This window comes from Penicillium verrucosum, assembly GCF_028828655.1.
Source record: "Penicillium verrucosum strain IBT 35672 chromosome Unknown utg000001l_segment0_segment0, whole genome shotgun sequence".
NCBI classification, from domain to species: domain Eukaryota; kingdom Fungi; phylum Ascomycota; class Eurotiomycetes; order Eurotiales; family Aspergillaceae; genus Penicillium; species Penicillium verrucosum.
In genome coordinates, this window is record NW_026643210.1 from 14,161,296 (window position 1) to 14,180,580 (window position 19,285).

The 19,285-nt window shown below is 47.5% G+C and overlaps 9 protein-coding genes across 9 annotated transcripts; 2 read left to right on the plus strand and 7 right to left on the minus strand.

Annotated features, from left to right (window-relative positions):
- Window positions 1-26: 26 nt before the first annotated feature.
- On the plus strand, window positions 27-1,648 carry N7516_005233 (phosphatidate cytidylyltransferase; the record flags this gene model as incomplete). The annotated part of the gene is made up of 2 exons (XM_057217953.1): window positions 27-41; window positions 95-1,648. The coding sequence occupies 2 exons, from the start codon at window positions 27-29 to the stop codon at window positions 1,646-1,648; spliced, it is 1,569 nt and encodes a 522-aa protein (XP_057079836.1).
- Window positions 1,649-4,089: 2,441 nt separating this feature from the next.
- On the minus strand, window positions 4,090-4,413 carry N7516_005234 (uncharacterized protein; the record flags this gene model as incomplete). Its single annotated transcript, XM_057217954.1, has 1 exon — window positions 4,090-4,413. The coding sequence occupies one exon, from the start codon at window positions 4,411-4,413 to the stop codon at window positions 4,090-4,092; it is 324 nt and encodes a 107-aa protein (XP_057079837.1).
- Window positions 4,414-5,235: 822 nt separating this feature from the next.
- Window positions 5,236-6,620, minus strand: N7516_005235 (uncharacterized protein; the record flags this gene model as incomplete). The annotated part of the gene is made up of 5 exons (XM_057217955.1): window positions 5,236-5,761; window positions 5,838-5,912; window positions 5,970-6,145; window positions 6,209-6,250; window positions 6,357-6,620. Coding segments are annotated over 5 exons (1,083 nt in total), but the record flags the coding sequence as incomplete, so codon positions are not given.
- A 1,818-nt stretch (window positions 6,621-8,438) lies between these two features.
- N7516_005236 (EGFR-like transmembrane domain-containing protein) lies at window positions 8,439-9,473 on the plus strand (the record flags this gene model as incomplete). Its single annotated transcript, XM_057217956.1, has 2 exons — window positions 8,439-9,042; window positions 9,114-9,473. The coding sequence occupies 2 exons, from the start codon at window positions 8,439-8,441 to the stop codon at window positions 9,164-9,166; spliced, it is 657 nt and encodes a 218-aa protein (XP_057079839.1). The 3' UTR covers window positions 9,167-9,473.
- Window positions 9,474-9,954: 481 nt separating this feature from the next.
- N7516_005237 (uncharacterized protein) lies at window positions 9,955-10,769 on the minus strand (the record flags this gene model as incomplete). The annotated part of the gene is made up of 2 exons (XM_057217957.1): window positions 9,955-10,376; window positions 10,457-10,769. The coding sequence occupies 2 exons, from the start codon at window positions 10,767-10,769 to the stop codon at window positions 9,955-9,957; spliced, it is 735 nt and encodes a 244-aa protein (XP_057079840.1).
- A 571-nt stretch (window positions 10,770-11,340) lies between these two features.
- Window positions 11,341-11,646, minus strand: N7516_005238 (uncharacterized protein; the record flags this gene model as incomplete). Its single annotated transcript, XM_057217958.1, has 1 exon — window positions 11,341-11,646. One exon carries the CDS (start codon window positions 11,644-11,646, stop codon window positions 11,341-11,343), a length of 306 nt encoding a protein of 101 aa, XP_057079841.1.
- Window positions 11,647-12,985: 1,339 nt separating this feature from the next.
- Window positions 12,986-13,854, minus strand: N7516_005239 (uncharacterized protein; the record flags this gene model as incomplete). The annotated part of the gene is given in 5 exon segments (XM_057217959.1): window positions 12,986-13,116; window positions 13,168-13,243; window positions 13,259-13,352; window positions 13,506-13,725; window positions 13,776-13,854. Coding segments are annotated over 5 exon segments (600 nt in total), but the record flags the coding sequence as incomplete, so codon positions are not given.
- A 1,236-nt stretch (window positions 13,855-15,090) lies between these two features.
- On the minus strand, window positions 15,091-16,780 carry N7516_005240 (putative integral membrane protein Pth11-like; the record flags this gene model as incomplete). The annotated part of the gene is made up of 2 exons (XM_057217960.1): window positions 15,091-16,351; window positions 16,407-16,780. 2 exons carry the CDS (start codon window positions 16,778-16,780, stop codon window positions 15,091-15,093), a joined length of 1,635 nt encoding a protein of 544 aa, XP_057079843.1.
- Window positions 16,781-17,627: 847 nt separating this feature from the next.
- On the minus strand, window positions 17,628-19,051 carry N7516_005241 (histidinol-phosphate transaminase; the record flags this gene model as incomplete). Its single annotated transcript, XM_057217961.1, has 3 exons — window positions 17,628-18,675; window positions 18,747-18,917; window positions 18,969-19,051. The coding sequence occupies 3 exons, from the start codon at window positions 19,049-19,051 to the stop codon at window positions 17,628-17,630; spliced, it is 1,302 nt and encodes a 433-aa protein (XP_057079844.1).
- Between the last annotated feature and the right edge of the window lie 234 nt (window positions 19,052-19,285).

Sequence of the window (19,285 nt, forward strand, 5' to 3'; positions counted from 1 at the left end):
CGATTCCTTTTGTCCCAACCCCAATCATGCCGGGAGTAACAGTATGTCAGAACCCCCACTGTACCCGATGATCTCGCTACAACTTCTCTACTAGATGGTTGCTTCTCGAGGAGCTAACCCCAGCTCGCTCTGGCGCTCTCGCACCCTTCTCTCGCCCCCGCGTATTGTTCCTTCTTCATCTCGTTTACTGTCGTTCAATTGTCGTTCGATTATTTCCTACAATGGCCGACCCTCGGCAAATAATAGCGCTTCGACGTCGCGTCTGCTATGCAAGGTGATCACCAACAAGTCATCCTCCTCATTCTCGACATCTTCATCCTCGCTGTTACCCGACAACTGGGACGACAATCCGGACTTGTCAATTACGAATTTCTCGGAACTTCCCTCTAAGGACTTCGGGGTTAACCAGCACATGATTATAAACCAAGATTTCAAGGAGGCATTGCGAATGATCCTTTGGCAGTTCAAAGCACCAATTCGATACGCAGTTGCCTATGGATCGGGTGTGTTTCCCCAGAATGGCAGCGGAGCTCCGTCCAGCTCATTACACCCCTCGGCACCCACAGCCATCCAAAATATGCAAAAGGGCTCCGGCAAGATGATTGACTTCATTTTTGGAGTGTCATACTCCCAGCATTGGCATGATATCAATCTACACCAACATCGTGATCATTATTCTGGATTGGGTTCGCTGGGGTCGTACACGGTCTCACAAGTACAGGACCGCTTCGGCGCGGGTGTCTACTTCCATCCTTATATCACCGTGAACGGGACAATGATCAAATATGGTGTGGTGAACCTGGATACGTTATGCCAGGACCTCACCCAGTGGGACACCATGTATCTCGCAGGTCGTTTGCAGAAGCCCGTCAAGATCTTGCGGGACCACCCGAAGGTGCGATTGGCGAACCAGATGAACTTGTTGTCTGCTTTGCGAGTCGCACTGTTATTACTGCCAGAAAGATTCAGTGAGTTCGAGTTATATAGCACAATCGCAGGAATGAGCTACATGGGAGATCTACGCATGGCCCTCCCCGCCGAGGACCCCAGCAAGGTGCGAAATATTGTTTCAGGACAAATGGCACACTTCCGCCGCCTCTACGCGCCACTCATCGAAAATCTGCCCAATGTCACTTTCCGGGACCCCCGCTGCAGCAACGAGGACTGGATGGATGACCCGAACGCCATCTTAGCCATGGCGCAAGATATGGATCCAGTGATGCGTGGTAATATGGTTCGTCGTCTGCCTGAATCTTTCCGACAAAAGTTGTACTTCCAGTACCAGTCTCGCTTTGGAATCCCTCGAGCCGATTTCAATAAGATGGTTCAGGAGAGCAAGGATTCAGACGAGGTTCTTCGCCGGCCTCAAGGCGGTTCGTTTGAGCGACGGATTGCCGGGGATGGTCAACTTCAGGAGGAGGTCGCCAAATCCATTGAGAAGACAATCCGCTGGCCAAGTACTGTCCAAACGATCAAGGCACCGTTCACAGCAGGCCTTGGTAAGAGTTGGACTTACATCATGGAAAAACGTGAGAAGCACAAGAAATCTCAGATGGCAGCCGCTTCAGCACTCGAGTCCGCCCCTGGGGCGAAGAAGCCCACCCAAGAACCGAAGCCATTAGAGCCAAAGGAGACAAAGAAAGAATAGGTGACTCCAATGTATTTTTGACGAATAGCCCTAGGTGCAGACATCTAGCATGTGGAGGCGTTGTGGAATTTTGCGACCCATGTATCAAAATCATCAATGATGTGCCTGATATCTGTGCATCAGCAGGAAATGTTTATCAGGCCCACTACATACATACGGACTATATAGACCCTTTCATTTGTTGAATGAACCATACAGAATCAATTAGTTTTTGTTCCCCTTTCTTTTTTTCGCATAACCCTACAAAATCGGGCATTTGACCTTTGGATAATCAAATTACTGCTGGCAATATTATCCAATAAGAGAGTTGCCCGGAGATGTTAACTGACATTTGTGCTCCCCCTGTTTGAGTACTTCCTTTCCAACAGTACCTCCTGCATCTTGGGTGCTGTTCCCTCTTTCCAGTAGTACCTGGAGTGTCTTATGTGCTCTCGCTTCCTCCTTTCCAGAAGTACCTCCTGTCTAAGATGCTCTGGCTTCTTCTTTTCTTCATGAACTAATGTGCTTGGGTATCAATAATGAACTCTATAGCCATACAATGACTTATTTTGAGAGATAGAGATAGAGATGGTTTTACGAAATACTTCCTCTAGGAGAAACAAATCATTGTCTAATTCAACATGTTATGGCTTGAAATAAAAAGGCAAAATGAAAACGGAAGATACCCCCTATGCCCTGCCCTTTCCATCTGCGCCCTCAATAGCCGCAGATGATTCCTCTCCATCCATCACACTTTCCATCATCTTATCAATCTTGCGCTGCTGGTGAACGGAAAGCTCGGAATAACGAATGTATATATGGAAGAACCAAGATACAATGTTCTAAACCCCCCCCGCAGCTTCTGGTAAAGTAAGAAAAGCGTGAGTTGTTACAATGCTTGCAGTTCTTTCCATCGAATGTCTCGGCATAGCACCGAACGACAAAGGGCTAAGCGAGGCCGAATCAGCCTCGGTCCACTCGCGTGCAGACACGCGCAAACAAGTCATATACCATGTGTGGTGACGAAGAATGGGGTTCCGCAACTTGTGCGGAGATCGCCGGACGGGAGGCATCCAGGAGTTGAAGCTAATATGTGGCAATTAGTTTCGAAAGCTCTTTGACATGGTATCCAACAACGATGTATAGGAGAATCTTATAGTTATGGGCATTGAATGTATCCTATAGCCATCGGAAGGAAGAGGCCATGTTTGGATGGGCCGAGGCACGAAGGAGAGTATCAGAGGAAGGTTTCTTTCTGTTGTATATAACCATCGTAAGTAGAATGTCCAAAAATAAGAGAGAGAGGGATCTCACGGTCGGTGTTCGATTTTCTAGATTGCAAACCCAACAAGAAGGCCCACTACCGCAACAGAGCAGCAGACTGCTATGATAAGAACTTCAAGTATCTCCCGGAACTTGTAGTTTGTAGCATTCTGTTCATGTGGTATAGTTGTATCGTTCATTTTGATAATCGTGGTAGTATATGAATCGAGGACGCTTGAAACATAGGTTCAAAAAAAGAAAGGGTCGTTCGCAGCACTTTGCGATTTGTAATGGGACATTAATTGGTTTTATATAGGCAGGTGCTACCCGCGAGACATTTACATCAATTTGTAGTATAATACCCAATATAAATCTCATGTTTCCCTCATATATACTTGATCTTAGTGCGGCCCTGAATGGAAAAACTACTTCTAAAGTAGATCAACATAGATAGTTGCCTACTAACGCTCATTCATATATACAGGATTTATAGTACATGGACCTATTAATGCTAAAAGATCAGATAATCCATGCCAACAAGTACTCAAACCATTTGAACCTGAAGCGAACCTGAAGTGAATCTGAAGTGAATCTAAAGTGAATTGAATCTGAAGAAAATTGGTAGATCTCTTGGCCGCTAGTTTAGGGGTAGGCGAATCTTTATAGTGTTAAGTAATAACCAATGACAGAGTTAGCTATGTGCCGGTGGCATACTTAGTCGCCCGGAGTAGGGATATATAGCTTCAAGGGAAATACCTATTTCTGGTAAATGTTGATGCCTTGATGCCTAGCTTTGGCCTGGTTATTGACCGCTCCTTACACTGCTCTATACAATGTACTGTAACTAGCCGTGCCAGGCGCCCAACAACCGTTCCGGTTGTTGGTGCGCCCCAGTTCGAGCGCTGAGAAAATGTATATTATGTTTACGGGGTGTCTAAGTACCTTTTGTATAGGTAAGTCATACAAAAGATACATAAACTCTAATTTGGTTATCTGGTGAAAAATGGCTATCTGCTAGGGCGCACCAACACCAGGGGACCCGCCAAGAACGCATGGGCGGGTTCATCAAGGCCAAAACCCGCGGTGGGTTGCCCATGTGCGGGTAAGCAAATTGAAAACCCAACCAAAACCCGCGTTTGGCGAGGCCTAGGCAGCACGCACAGTCATTGGGTGACTGGACGCTTGTAGGATTCTCTGTGTCACCAGCATTTGATTTTGGAGGCTTTGAGATGGCACAACCCGGCTGGGAGATTGATGGCTTGCTCTCTCAAATCGTTCCAGTCAAATAGCCATTTTTCGACGTCTCCATTAGGTTTCTGTGCAGAGAAAACCTTCCACTTCATGCGCACTTGTTCTTCATGCACATAGGATCGGCCGAAACACTGTTTCAGGTATGCCAAGCGGCTAGACGGTGTGTGATGTACGAGAACACTCATACGGAGGGAGGTGTCTAGGTAGGTGATGATGTATTCATTCACCTCATCAAGAGCGTTTTGTTGCTTTTCAAAGCAATTCGTCTTCATCTTGTAGACCTCCACGCGGTCTCTCTAGGCCTTGGGAACCTTCTCATTGCCATCCTCCGGGTATTAAGATTGAATTGGTTCTTCAAGAGCCTCCGGACGATGAACTTCATCAGTGTCTGGGTTTCAGAGATCCCAGACCTTTCTGTGTATAGCAAAAGCCGTTATTTGCATATACCATGCTCGCCATTGTGACGAGTCTTTCATTTTCTCGCTTCTAACAGCGGAGAGCATCGATTTAATCTCCATTGATACTTCTGATGCTCCGATTTAGGTATTCAAGGAGGTTGGATGAGGAAGTTCGAGGGTTTCAGGCGTCGATTTAGGCTGCTGTCGAGGTCTATGTCGTTGTGAATAGCTTCAGATGATGACAGTGGTCCTATTGATCGCGAAGGGCTCATGACTGTTAACATTCCGTATCGTATCCAACCAATTGGAGATATCAAGGACTCTGTATTGTATGACCCCTAGTTCGCGCTACTTAACTAGAATTTCCAGATGTTAGTTATCATTAAACGCTTTGGCGCCCTCAGATCTTACTGTGGTGTCTTGTGGCTCGGAAAACGTCAATGGTTATACTCTGCTTTGCTCCATTGTTCTGGATAATTCATATAAATTAGGCATTCAAACTCGAAATCGAATACTCATTAGTGCAATCACTGGTAAAGTCTTAGAATCATAACTAAGCATATAGCTTCGTCAGTGCTGGTTGCACCGTATCCAATCCTGTGAAGCTACAATGCCCCTTCCCATCATCGATTCCCTGCTGGGAGCCATCAACCACCTCGCCAGATGATTATTTTGTCTCACCCCATTTGACTAGACCTAGGGCAATAAAATCCGGGCTCTCATATTTCGGGGGTGACAAGCAGCACAAATAACTGCGCTACAAGATCCAGCCAGTGGCATATTGGACTTGAATCTTTTCAGCGACAGCAAGATCAAGAGGCAAATGATGAAAGAGCCAATAAGAAGCGCACAAAAAATGAGAAGTGGAGAAAATCCGAGCGAACTAATACTGTCACTCCAAACTGCTTCTCCTTGTGGGGTGTAGGGAATACGCAAAACATAAAAAGTGCTCTGGGAGACCAGCCAGTGGAGAGCCACGCAGAGGACTAAAATTGGAACGGCGTACTGGTATGGTATACTGAGCCAGTACGTCGACTTCTGCTGACTATCCTTCTCAGGCCAAGTGACACGGAGTGACTTATAAGAGACACCGTAGGAATCGTACTCTGCTGCTGCGAGCATGGTGGTCATCAAATTGTTATAGCCGTAGTAGCTCAACGTGATAAGCAACTGTGGTATGTTGGCTACGACAACTGAGTCTAGCATTCGTTTCGGGAGCGAACTGGTCACAATATTTTTTTGAATGGCGCCAAGCCCCTTGTTTGCCCCATTGATGGAGCAAATCGACCGTCAGTGACTTGTTGTCATCTCCCGTAGAGGTATAAATCGACATTTGGAATAAAGCAGCCCCTGATCCAATGGTAGCCAAACACCTAAGTCACGGATATCAATTAGTATATTTCAAAGCGGACATCGATCATCAAATTTACAAGAAGAATACAGCCACCAATATTTTCCTGTCCGGGACATTGATCAGTCGTTTGCGCGGTATAAGCTTCCTATATTCCACGGGTTTGATTAGGCTGTTACTGTCCAGCCTCTCGGATGAGTTTTGAGCGACGTGAGATGGCCCCCAGGCCTGATGGTGAACGTCGCGTTTGGTAATCTAGCATATGTCTGTGGTAGTAAGATCTGGGTTTGTCACGAAAGACGCCACCGCATCACCTACCGTGAGGATAGGTGTAGGCCGAAAGCGGCTAACTCGCGCTGCCTAGAACATTGCGGTCACCTTCGCGAGTGCACAGAGAGAAATGACGATGCAAATAGTGGGGTTGTAGAGAAGTTGACAATGTTCTGGCGTTGGAATTTGGAGACACTCTGCCAAACTGAAGAACAAAGGCAGCAGCTTTTGCGCAGAGATAGACACCGGCAATCCAATCGTGACTCTGTGCCTGTGTTCTGTTGTCCTCTGTTGCTGTTTGTTCGTCTGTAGAGGGGAAGTGACAATTCCCATCGACATGAGCGGCGCTAAGGGAAGTTTGTTTTGCATTCTCCAAGTTTGGCGAATATTGCAAATCAGAATTCGAACTATGGGCGGTTTCAGGGTCAGGTTGGCCGTCGCTAGGACTTTCTTGAGGAGCCCTGTGGTGTTTTTGAGAAAGCCTCAGCCTGCTCTATATTGACTGCGACCCTTCGTTTTTCATTTAGGATTTCGAGAAGTGTGACTGGGCGAGAAGAGTCTCAAGTGTATAGAGGACCCCGTGCGTTGGTGTAGATAATGAGCCTCACTGGTACAAAGGAGATTGAAAGACGGCCAGGTGTGTGTAGGCTGTACGCACTGAGAGCTGAGGGGGCTGGACGCTACATAGCCCTGAAAGAGACTCGTCAAGCCTTGTCGTCTAATTTTAGCTCTTACTTCTGTTGTTTTTCATACAATACCTCAGGCAGTAGAATATGAAAATAGAGCAATGGATAATGGCAGAGATATATACATGTCTAGCTTAAACATCTAAATTACGTCGTATTTTATGGTAATATAATGACTCATTAACCTCAGTAGCTTTTGAAATCTTGATAAATCAATTTTTGTGTAAAGAGGAGAATATACGCTAAAAACTGAGCAAATACAAAGATTGGCGGCTGAAATATAGAGGAATAGAAAATGACATTTGCTTTGTGTTAGGTGGGCGACTCGCATGTGAATTACGTTAATGGCTGGGGTGCGTCACGCCGCAGTGAATTACGTTAGTGAGTTATACCATGGACCCTGAACAGAAGACGAAGTACGGAGTAGGGGTTCGCGACTAACGCTATCCACATATATATGATTCCGTTTCCCCTGCGAATGATTGGCCATTTCTGCCCATATGGCAGATATACAGTTCGAGGAAACAAGTATTTGCGGATCCGCACGCCACCAATATATATATCTACCACCCATGGTTTTCATCTAATTAATGCAAACTACTAATATTGATTTAATATAATAAAAATACTATAATTTAGATGCGCATTTTCTTAGAGAATCTAGCAATGGTATTTACATAGTTTAATATTTAGTGTACCACTGTACCACCCGCCTGCAGCAATGACAGCTTCAACTCTGTGATCCATAGTCCCAACCAACCGGTCAAAGTAATCCTCTCCTAGTGCCTCCCACGCCTGCTCAATTAAATCTGAAAAATCATCAAATAATTCATCACCGGTTCCGGCAAAGTTCTCTAGGTTTGGATCGATCCGATCGATCATTTCTTTGAGCTTTGACTAGGCATGTTCAATAGGGTTTAAATCCGGCGAGTACGGCGGCCAGGTCATAATACAAATTTGTACTATCCACTAATGCAGCCCAAGACGCCGTCTTACCCCCCGCTTTGTTGGCCTTATGAGCTCAGATTGGGCTCAGGTTAAGGGTTGGGTGTTGAAAGTGGGACCACGAACCCAGAAGATTATAGTCGAGAAAGATGATTCTTAAGGTTGCTATGTGCCTCGGGGCTGAATCGATCTATCCATACGAGCGTTCGTCGTTGCTGGTCATGCCCTGAAATGCCGTTCCCCCTGGTCATCAGCCGTAGGAGCAGGAGATTCGGCCCCCAAGCCTGTTTCTGCGCTAACAGCGCATCTAGCAGTGCGCAGCAGTTTTGATCTCTTTACCTAGAATCTTGCATTGGACCCGCCAATCAAAGACGCGCAAAATTCGCTTGCCTCGGCGAGCCTTTTACACTAGCTCCAACGCCAGTTCGAGGTGCAACCCCCAGCCAAGCTCTCAGCCACAGTCAGCTCTACTGAGCAAAAGTCGTCTGACTATTAGGAACTTCCCACACTTGGGCCTCCTAAGTTTTCTTAGACCCCTAAGGGTCCTGACTTTTTGATCTCACGTTTCGTCTATTGCCCCATTCCGAAGTTCTTTTTGTCGCGAAATCGAATAGTCTTTATCGAAACAGAATATAACTGTAATAATAATGTCGAACTCGAACTTGAACTCGAGCTCCAACCACTTCAGGTGCCCGAAAGGCGGCGCTTGGTATGTGTGCCCAGACGAGCCTCAGTTCGTCGGCTGCTGCTCTCAGGACCCATGCAGAAACGTCGACGCAAACAGCACCTCGCCATGCCCAGGGTCCAACCTCTATTACGCCTCCTATGACCCCTCTATGCATGAGGAAATCCCAGCGAACGCGTGCATCGACGGCGGAAAATGGTTTACCTGCACCGGGGCAAATCCACCCTTCATCGGCTGCTGCGCGAGCGATCCCTGCAAAACCCCAGACAACACGGGGTGTCCCAACGATGATTTACTTCCTGCTGCGTGGAGCAAGTCCCGTCCGGGTCAATTCGCCCTGTTCCAGGATGAGGGCACAGCCGATGACGATGAGTTATCCGGCGGCGCGATTGCCGGAATTGTGGTTGGGGCTGTTGCGGCGCTGGTTATTATCGGAGCGCTCGTCTGGTTCTTCGTCCGGAAAAGGGGTAAGAAGGCCGCTGCTATGAGTGGACATGGACATACGTCGTCTGTTGTCGAGGGCGAGCATGGGAGGATGTATCCATGCCCGGCATCACCGTCCTTTAGTATGTACCAGTCTCCTCCTGGATTGGAGCTATCCAAGTTCATTGACTGATATTTTATTGCGCTGTTTTAGACTCGGAATTTTCTAGCCCCGCCGGCACGACAATAAGGGGGGAAAGGAGCTGAAACACATGTCAAATTCCTCAGCAGGCATCAGCCCGCCCTCGCTCTCCCCCGGAATACCCTCAGAAAACGGACGACCTATTTCAGAAATGTACTCGAATAGTATCGGGGGCGAGGATATGTCGCATCAGAAATGGGTATCGGGTCAGAGCTACGGGCTCGGTGTGCATGGAGCACAAAGACCAGACCCGATACAGGAGTTGGATGCCAATGTGGCCCACGTGTATGAAATGGACGGACTCGGAACAAATCGGCGGTGATGAGGCCTCGACCGTGGGGTTTAGATGGATTGTGTATTGATAGGTATTATACGTGTAATACCTGACTCCAAATCGATTCTTTTCACCGCACCTGGGATCCTCGCATTTGGGCGTGACGTGATGATAACATGAGATTGTCCAGAAGCCTCATCAAAGATTCGGATAGTTTGCTATGGCTCTCCAGGTAGATTGCTACTTCATCTAAACCATCAAGAATGAACAGAGTTCTGTTTCTTTGGGTGGAATACAGTTCTTGTAGGCAAATGCCTTATTCAAGACATTTAGATATTACCAGTATCACTCTCACAATTAATTGTTTATTCTTGGCGATTCAAATCTCATCTGTAACTCCAAATGCACTGGGCTTTCATGCAGGGGCATACTTGGCATATAGTCAGAAAACCCGCTGTCCCTTCAAAGCAGCCAACATTGAACCCATCAGAACTCGCCTGATGTTCACTTTTACCTGACGAATCCAAGACCCAATAAAACACCACATAAAATGTCTCCAGGACCAGGCAGTGAATTGACCTAATTCACCAGCAAACAGAAAAGTATGGGGATTATTTGCAGTTTGAGGTCGAACACATGCAGCGTTGTCTGGCCTGAGTTGTTTTTAGGATTGGGCTCTTGCTTAGTTGGACTCTTGTCCAGAAATGCAGCATCTTCAGTGCAATTGTATCCCTTGGAATCAGGCTTCCCAATGACCTTGGGACCCGGAAGAGGGAAGCTAACGTTTTGGTCCTCAAAAGTAACGCATTTCCCTTCACCATTGATATTTGCAATAAAGATCTCTGGAAGAGACTCAAACTTCGGACTGTTTGTGACGTTTTTGTTATCATTCAAACTGTCGGGAGCATCACCGATAGTGACCATGGCGCAGTTCATATACATCTCGCGGTTTCCAATTCTGTTGAACCACGTCCAAGCAAACAACGCTTCCCCAGGGGGGCCTCCCGTGGGATTTTAAATGGCCATGTTTGGTTGAAACCACATCCTCCTACCATGGATTGAATGACTCTGAAGCTCTGACCTTGATCATAGCTCAGCGAAAGCTGGCAAGAGCCTCCTCCATGTGGTGCATGTCCTTGAATCTTGGTTTCGTATGACGATTCCGGGACATAGAATGCCTGAGAGACAAAAGGATCCTTTTCGTACCCTTTACAAGGATAATTTTTCCCGGACGCATTCAATGGGCTGGTATAACCGTAGTCCACAGGCCCGGTGGGATATGAGTCCAAAGGACTTCGAATGGGAAGCGGCTTGCTCATCTGCATGTGGGCGAACCCTCCAGCTCCCCAGAGTGCGAGAAGGAGGATAATCTTGGTAACCGTGCAGAATGACATCGTGTGGAAGGAGGAATTGTGGGTCCGGGGGTCTTGGGGGTCTGGGGTTTGGTTAGGCTCACAATCGAGAGGCACAGTAAGAATCAGTTCCGTCTTACATTTCTGGGAATCAGGTCAATGTCAGGTTCGTATGCCTTCCCTGAACTCGAATCGCTCACTGAATGGAGATAAATGAAGATAATTTGTTGAATTTTGTACCTGGATGAAGAGAAGAGAAGACTATCAGCCCCGGGGGCCAACTTGGTGGCCTTACGTAAAAATATTGTTTTGCCCAGGTGCATCTCACATGCACCTGGGCAGGTGCTTTGATGCATGTTTGATGCATGCATTCTCTGGAACATCACAAACCAAGAGGGCAAGCAGGTGCTGATATTCGTTTGTTTGCTTGAAACTTCCATAATCCATATGCATTAAGATTGATTGGGTGCTTCTCCGGGTGGACCAACACTAGGTAGGTATCACTTTAGTGTTCAGACCTTTCTTGTCACCAAGTATTTAAGAAAGTCATCTTTTCTTCATATCGCTGGGAGATAAATAGAAGATACGTATCGTATCAGCTTGACTGCCTGTGTCACCGGTTCACTACCGCCTCGCCGCATCGCATACGATGCGATCCCAGACCGTATGCAAGCTCAGGGGTGTCCTGTCTTCGTTCTAGGGCGACACCACTTTCACTGGTACTGCAAGACCAGCTTTTGGGCCCGAGTGCGAGTCGGGTAAAAAGAAGTCGGATGGTTTTCGTATCCCGTTGTCCCCTGATTTTGGTGCGGGGCACGGGCACCAACCGCACCGGGCCGGCCCGCACAACCACGGCGGATTCACTTTGGTCTCCCCAACGGGGATCAACACCGGACACCACGAGAAGGTATGAATCCATTGTCCCAGCAGTCTCTGTGGCAATAACACCGATAAGCCTTGACCATATCGCTCTCCACCATGACGTTCAACCAGTCTAGCAGTGTCACGCCTTCCCCACTTGACTCCGCTTGGCCCCCGGCCCACATTTGGGAAACCATGGGCGTGGCGGACCGTGCCAGTTGGCTAGGACATATAGAGAGACAGGGCTACGCGCCTTGAAATGGATGTAGCGGAGACAGACCTCGCCATAGAAGGCCTCGTGTGGACCTGCAAGGCGACGAGAATTTCGAAGAAAACCTTGAGTCCCCCCTTGAAGTCAAACCATTCATCAACATATTTCCGGGTGTCTCCGCCGCCCTTCTTGTTGAAGGCGACTGAACTCATACGCTTTAAAGAGAAGTCAATCACCAAGCAAGATCAGGAGGACAGGATCTTCAAGGTGACCGAGTCGGGAGGCACAGTATGCTTCAGGAAAGCAGCTGCAACGCTGAAGGACAGAGGCCCCAACCCTCAAACATGGACGAGCTGCTTCCTTACATACTGAATTGGGAAGAGCGCGCTGTAGGTCTCACATCGCAGACAAGACGACGGGGGTGTTCAGTGCTCGCCGGGAGACTAGGGGCAGGGCTGGAACCCTGTACGACCGAAATAGGAAATAGAAGCTGCTTTTCAGAGATGTGTGTGACGCTTGATCTCTAGACTAAACACACAGAAGTTCAAATACTGCGAAATTACCAATTGTGCGGTTTCCCCACTACAGTATGTACTGCAGTGGTAGCCCCTGTACTGGAGGAGTAAGATAGGCAGGACTTTAATCATTCAATAATTAAGACTAGTACTATGAGAGAAGGCTGGTGAAGCTTCTAACTAGTTATAATCAGAGTCAAGTAACTCGCCTCTATCATAATCGACACTCGACACTGCACGTAAAAGCAAGTGTGTTTGATGGTCGGCTCGGTTTTGTAATAAAATCAAGATCAATGTCATCGTAATAATTTCTAATAAGCTAACAGGATATCTAACTACCCGCTAAGTCGTAAACCTGTAAGATATCCTAAATATGTTAATCCATCTTCTTTAACATCTAGCTCCTCTATATCACGGAGGACTCTCTCAATATATTTCCCAGTATTACTAAGTTTTATAATAAATACAATAGCGCAGTGGATGTCGAGAAGCTAGAGGTATAGTGAATCTACCGTACATTAAGTTCCGGGCCATCCCCACCAAAGAAGCCCCAGCTTCTGATGAGTAGCTTTTGCAGAAGCGGTCGAATTCCTTTGTACGATACAAGAGAATTTTGTCAACGCCCGCATTCCGCATCTCGAACAGCCGTTTCCAAAAAGACGGCACTGCCGTTAATCAGCGAGGCTAAGTCCATAACCCATTTCCCTTATAAAGCGCTCGGTAGCGACCTTCTCGGCCATCGTGAATTCATCAAGAGGGCCTTTGGAGGTTGGCAAATCCTTTGGGTCAAGGAGTTCGGCGCCTTTTTTGATAATTTGCCAATATACGGTCTCGTTTAATCGAGATTAGATACCTTTGCTTATAGAGAATACATTCTCCTGCTTGATTACATCGGGGTATTGCAACTTGACTATATTATCCACAAAACTCTAAATCGCCTCAACTTTCGTCGTCATAATTGCCTTCTTTGAACGGTGTCCGTATCTTCTAAGTGGATCGTTAAGCTTAATACAATTTACAAGTATATTTTCGATGATACTGTGAGGCGCTTTTCCGACTTAGTAGGTATATAAGTCGGTCGAGTGTATCCTAGCCCGTAGTAAGTTCGTCGCTATATTCGCTTTATCCGTTAACGGAGAATCGGTTAGTATGCCTCCTTCTAGAGGTAGTGCAGTATTATCTATCCCTTACGATATTTCTTTAAGAGTAGTCTTATCTTTCGCCTTAACTTTGTTCTTCCTTTTCTTCTTATAAGATAGTACGTCTAGCCCCGTGTAGTCCGCTCTACTTCGTTTTTTAGCCGTAGGGAGGAACCGATAAGAGCCGCGCTTTACTTTAGGATCCGGACTAGCTTTAGGAGTAGGAAGTAGTAGTAGATCTGTTATTCCTACCTGCTGCCTTATTTGGCGGACTAGGCGTATTAGTAGAAATAGTTGCTCGAACAGCAGTTTAGGGGCTCACTGAAGTTAGAAATGCTAAGGATATGTTGCTTAATAGGATTATCGCTATAGTTGCTGATTCCGCAGATTGCGAGCAGCTCCTATATTTTCTCCGCTGTCAAAGACCGAAAGGTTTCCTCTATGGTGTGTTGTCCTGTGGATATAAGCTCCAAACAGGAGATATTGGGGGGAGAGAAGTCGGGCTGCCGCTATTTTCGGTCGTATGGGTAAAACTAATCTGTATTGGGAAATATGGGGTCTAGACCGTGGCTAGCAGAATGAGACAGAAAGAAAGGGAACGTACTTCTCTAAGCAGACCATATTGTAACTAGTGTCTTGTGCTGTATCAACTCACTGCTGGTAATTTATTTGTGTGATCTTCCTGCCACAGCGTTGCTTTAGTGATGGCGCGCGGGTTTCTTCGGCACACCTGCCTCTTTGTTTTCTCGAGCTTTAAGTACTGATCCCAGACCATTCGGTAGCCTCTAGGAACAAGAGCATGATCCAGATAAGTGACAAATATATCAGTACATACTTCAGAAACAATGGCAGGAATTCTGGGGGGTTACTAAATCCGATTCGGGAAGGAGCTGGCGAGGCTGTTGTGATATGAGGCTAGTGCAGATCAGGAACCAAGCCGCTAGTTTATAGGATAGACTGTTGTAGGTAATAACCAATGACAGAGTTATGTGCAGGTGGCATACTTAGTCGGCCGTAGTAGGGATATATGGCTTCAAGGGAAATACATGATTGTAATGCCAAGATAAACGGACAGTCTTTTCCAAGATTAATATAATCCAAACTTATCATGTTAACATTCCTGAAAGAAGGAACCTAGGAGAAAAAGCCGTTTGAACTCTGGTTAGGGCTGTACAGCATCTGTGATTGATATGATATGAATTAACTTGCAAAATATCCTGTTCTGTATGCATATAGACAGTAGATATATGTAGATAGTTATGTAGGTGTACATTATTAGCGAGGCTCCAAATAGAAAGAGTGCCAGTCATGCCCGAGATGCCCAAGCCATTGGAAGTGTGCAAAAGATCTCGAGAGGCAACATTTCCAACGCCAACACTAACAATCGCATAAGGGGGAATAATGTAAAATAAAATAAAAACAGAGGACACGAATTTGTAAAGAAAGAAGAAGGCATAGGGGAATGCAAGATGTGTACATAGTCTCAAACCAAAAGAGACTCCAGCCAAATATTCCATGTACAGGAGACAACAAGCCTCGACCCAAAATGTCCAAGAGAGGGAAAAGAAAAAGGAAATAGAGCCATCAAATCATGTCATATAAACATCGCATCGCATCAACCTCAGAAACGTTAAGTGTCAATGCTCATGTCGCGATAACAACCCACCAACATCATGAAGTTCAACATCAGCATCGACCGTCAAAGCCGAAGACCCCGACATCGAAATCAAACGCGGCCTACCAAAAGCCGACGCCGGGAACGGCAGATCCGCAGGACCAGGAAGCGGCGACCGAAGCCCATGCGCAGCTCTCGACAGCCCAAAGATTCCCAAATCCTCCAAAAAGGCCCTACTCCCGGCACCTCGGCGGCGCTGCATAGCCTCCACAGGAAAGGACAAGGTAGTCTGGGCACGCACATGATCGGACCCAGACTCCGGCAATGCTCTTGTAAGCAAACCGCCGACATCCGAGAACGAGACACGCCGCGACATGTCCGACGTCGGCGAGATTTCGGGCGGGGACTCGTTTGTGCGCAGATACTCGCGCGGCGTGGCTTTCGGGCCGAGACTATCTGTCGCGGAGCGGTCGTCGTCTGAGCGACGGGGTGTAGTGAACGACCATGTTGGATCAAGGGCTCCTGTTTTTGCGACTGCTAATGGCATTTGAGCTGATGGGAATGTTGGTAGTGGTTTTGGAATTGGAACGCGGGTTCCATCTGAGGTACTGGGGAGTTTGTATGTATCTGGGTCTAGACGGATTCCCAGACCGTCTGCTAGTTCTGAGTCTGAGCCCCATTGGTGTTGCATGACTGTGTTTCTGCGGAAGAAGGATTTATCCATGCTTTCTGTGACGGAGGCTGAGCCTTGGGCACGTTTGTACTTTAGTTTCTTGACGCCGCGGTCTCGGACGAAGGAGCCTATTACTAGGACATTTGAGACTGCTGTTGCGGCAAGGATTTCGAAGGAGGCGAGGAGGGAGCGATATGGTTGGGAGCCTCCGTGTTCAATTACGGAGGGGACGCGGTAGGAGGTGATGGCGACCAATATCAGAGATAGGCAGAAGAGGGATGAGAGGGCGAGTCGGCGTTTGAGAGGCATTTGCACCATGAGGATTATGGGCACTGGAATGGCGACGAGGAGAAGGTCGGTTATCACGTCGCAGGTGCCCATTGTTATTAAGTTGACGTAGCCGCTGCGGCAGGTTGGGCCTGGGTCTGGAGTGACCTGCCAGTAGTGGTAGAAGGGCTGGCATTCAGCTAGGGTTGCAACGACCACGGCCACTAGGGTTGAGACGAGGAAGAAGGAGATAAAGCGGAGGAATAAGGTTGTTGATCGGCGCCAGGTGAGCCCTGTGACTCGCTTTAGGAATTCACATACGGTCACTTTGGCGGTCCAGATGCTATAGTTGTTTGTGAGTCACTTTTGAACTAGCAAATCCAATGGGGGTGTCTTACAAGATGGCGTAGAAGATACGCGCAGCAAGAACTAGCTTACTGCCTAGTTCTCTGTTCAATATCTCCGTCTCTGTCAAGGCTGTGGTGGTGGTGGTATTGTTGGTTCCCAACACGAGAACGAAATGCACAAGGACCATGCGGATCATCAAGGGAATGATGGCGATCATCATGACTTTGTCCTCGGTGAAAAAGCGCTCAACACGAATATAACGACCACATACGCGGACGACGATTATCACCAATGAGAATATAGTAGCCCACCAGCTCATCATGAGCGTCGGATTGATCTGGGTTCTGTTCTGGAAAGCTGGCGGTGTCTCTTGATAAATGCCACGCGGGACCAGCGACATGGCCACGGAGGCCATGGATGCCATTATGCCAGTAAAAATAGCAGACGCGCAGAGAGCGATTCCCAGTGCTTTTTTACATTGCTCACACGTGGGAAAGTGTGGGGATGGTTTTTAGGTAGGGTTATGGGGCGGATTGCGGAGACCAAAAAAGGAAGACGATCTGGACAGATGAGAAAAGATAGTCTAATATCATATTGGAATGGATCGGGAGAGATAGGGGGAAATTAATAAAAGGTTTCAAATTGGTTCAAATATCCTTGGAAGACGAGAGGAGAGGGGAAAACCTTGGAAGGATCAAGGATGACTAGATAAGCCAAGCCTCCCATATAAAACAATAGCCAGTGACATTCGACTGGCTAATCAGGATACTATTTTTTTTTTTTTTTTAAGCGTCTCACCTTTTCAGATCTGTGGTGAATGTGAATATCATACAATTAGAACAAAGAAATAACAAAGAAATAACGGTGATAGCTTTAGCATGACATTGTATATATGGAGTAATATTCCTCCAATAAGGGAGACTACACGCATGTATGTGTATAATATACCGTAAACCGTATATTATGTACCCTGTTAGGAAGGGGAACGGGCCTTTTGATAAAGTACCTCAGGGTTTACGATGTACACGTGGACTTTTACTTCTTTTAAGATATAAAGCATCCACTTGGGCACAGATCCATAGATGAACGGTGTATATTAAAGGGTATAGTTATTGATATATATTCAAAGGAAATAAGATAAACGAAACAGTTTTTACTTCTCTTCTTAATATTGTATTTTAGCCCAATGAGTATCTACTCCGTTACCTCCGACGGACAATGTTATCTCGCCAAACCTTATGATCTCCCCAAATGATTAATCGCGCAAACCCTCATCCAACCACAGCTGCCGCCGAGTCTTCCCGTCTCTCAACACGAAGCGACTCAATTCCAGTCCCAGCACGAAGTCCACTCAACACAATCTGTAACTCCTTAAGGAACTTAGTAACTTCCGCCTCCGTACCGACAGTGATACGGAGACAGCCCTCACACCCAAGTTCTTTTCCACGGAAGCGGACAACCACACCACGCTTCTCCGCCATAGCCTCGTAAGCCGCAAGCGCAGTCACATTACTCGGTCGGTCCTTGGCGTCCAGAATTTGCACAAGCAAAAAGTTGGCATCGCTACCGCCAAGGAATTGCCCCACACCGGGGATCGTCGGTAGCTCCGTGAGCAAACGGTCGCGTTGCACGATGATCTGCGAACGGAAGCTGTGCATCACTGCCAAATTAGGTTCTATGAGTGCTGCGGAGGCAAGTGCGCTTGTTGGGCTGGAGATGTTATAAGGGGCCTTGAGGCTGTTGAGTAGACGTGCGACTTCCACGCTGGCGTAGGCCACACCGAGACGGATACCGGCCAGACCGAATGCCTTGCTGAGTGTCTGCATGACAACTAGGTTGGGCCACTCGGTCACCCATTCTGCCAGACTAGAGCCTTCAGGCGCAAAGTCGATATATGCCTCGTCAACCACCACGATGCCGTTCCATGTTGGGTGCTCGAGGACCTTGCGAATGTCCTCTTTACGGATCAGATTCGCGGTCGGGTTGCCAGGCGAGCAGATGTAGGCCAGCTTGATTGATGGGTCGGCAGACAGGGCCTCATTGACTTTATCGGCTTGGAGGTGGAACCCGTTCGTAGCGTCGAGTGGTACCTTCACGATCTCGAGGTCGTTTACCTGCGCGCTGACGCTGTACATTCCGTAGGTCGGGGGACATGTGAGGATCTTGTCCTTGCCGGGGACGCAGAAGCACCGTAGGAGCGCGTCAATGGCTTCGTCCGAACCAACGCCGCAGAACATGTGCTCGGGGAGGAGGGTCTTCGGGGTGTGGTGGTGGGTATTGCGGAGGTTGCAGAAGAGCTGCTTCAGCTCAATCTGGTGACTGGGGGACACCCATGGTTAGTTCAAATTGGAATTGGTCTGAATGAGACGCGACGGTAGGATTTCACTCACGGATCGGGGTAGCGGTTCAGACCGAGGAAGTCAATCTCCGGCTTGGAGGCTCCCGTGGCATTGCCGGTCGGGGAGGATTGCAATGCTCCCTCGCTGTTCAGGGAAAGACCAGGACCAAAGGCATTCTCGTTGGCGTCGAGGAGGACGTTCGTCCCATCATCTTTGTAGTCACTGACTCATTAGCTCGCCGATACCGGTGATTCGAGAAAGGGCAGCACATACTCTCTAGCGCATCGGTAAGGTTGCAATGCCAGGATATTAGGACGGGCGCATGTGGCCAAATTAAAGGGAGATTTTGAAGCCATTGTGGTGAAGAATGTGAGATGTTGAGGTTCCAAGGTTGGTGGGGAGCCCCAGGTGGGGGATTTTATCGGCACTCTATGACTCAAATGCCGATCTATATATTTCATTTCTTTAGATGCATCTCTTGATAGAGCTCGTTGCAACACAGTTCAAAGGCTACAGAGAAGCCTGCATTCACCTACAAAAAGAGCACATCTAAAAGACAAAAACATATCGAGTGTTCTTGTACATAATAT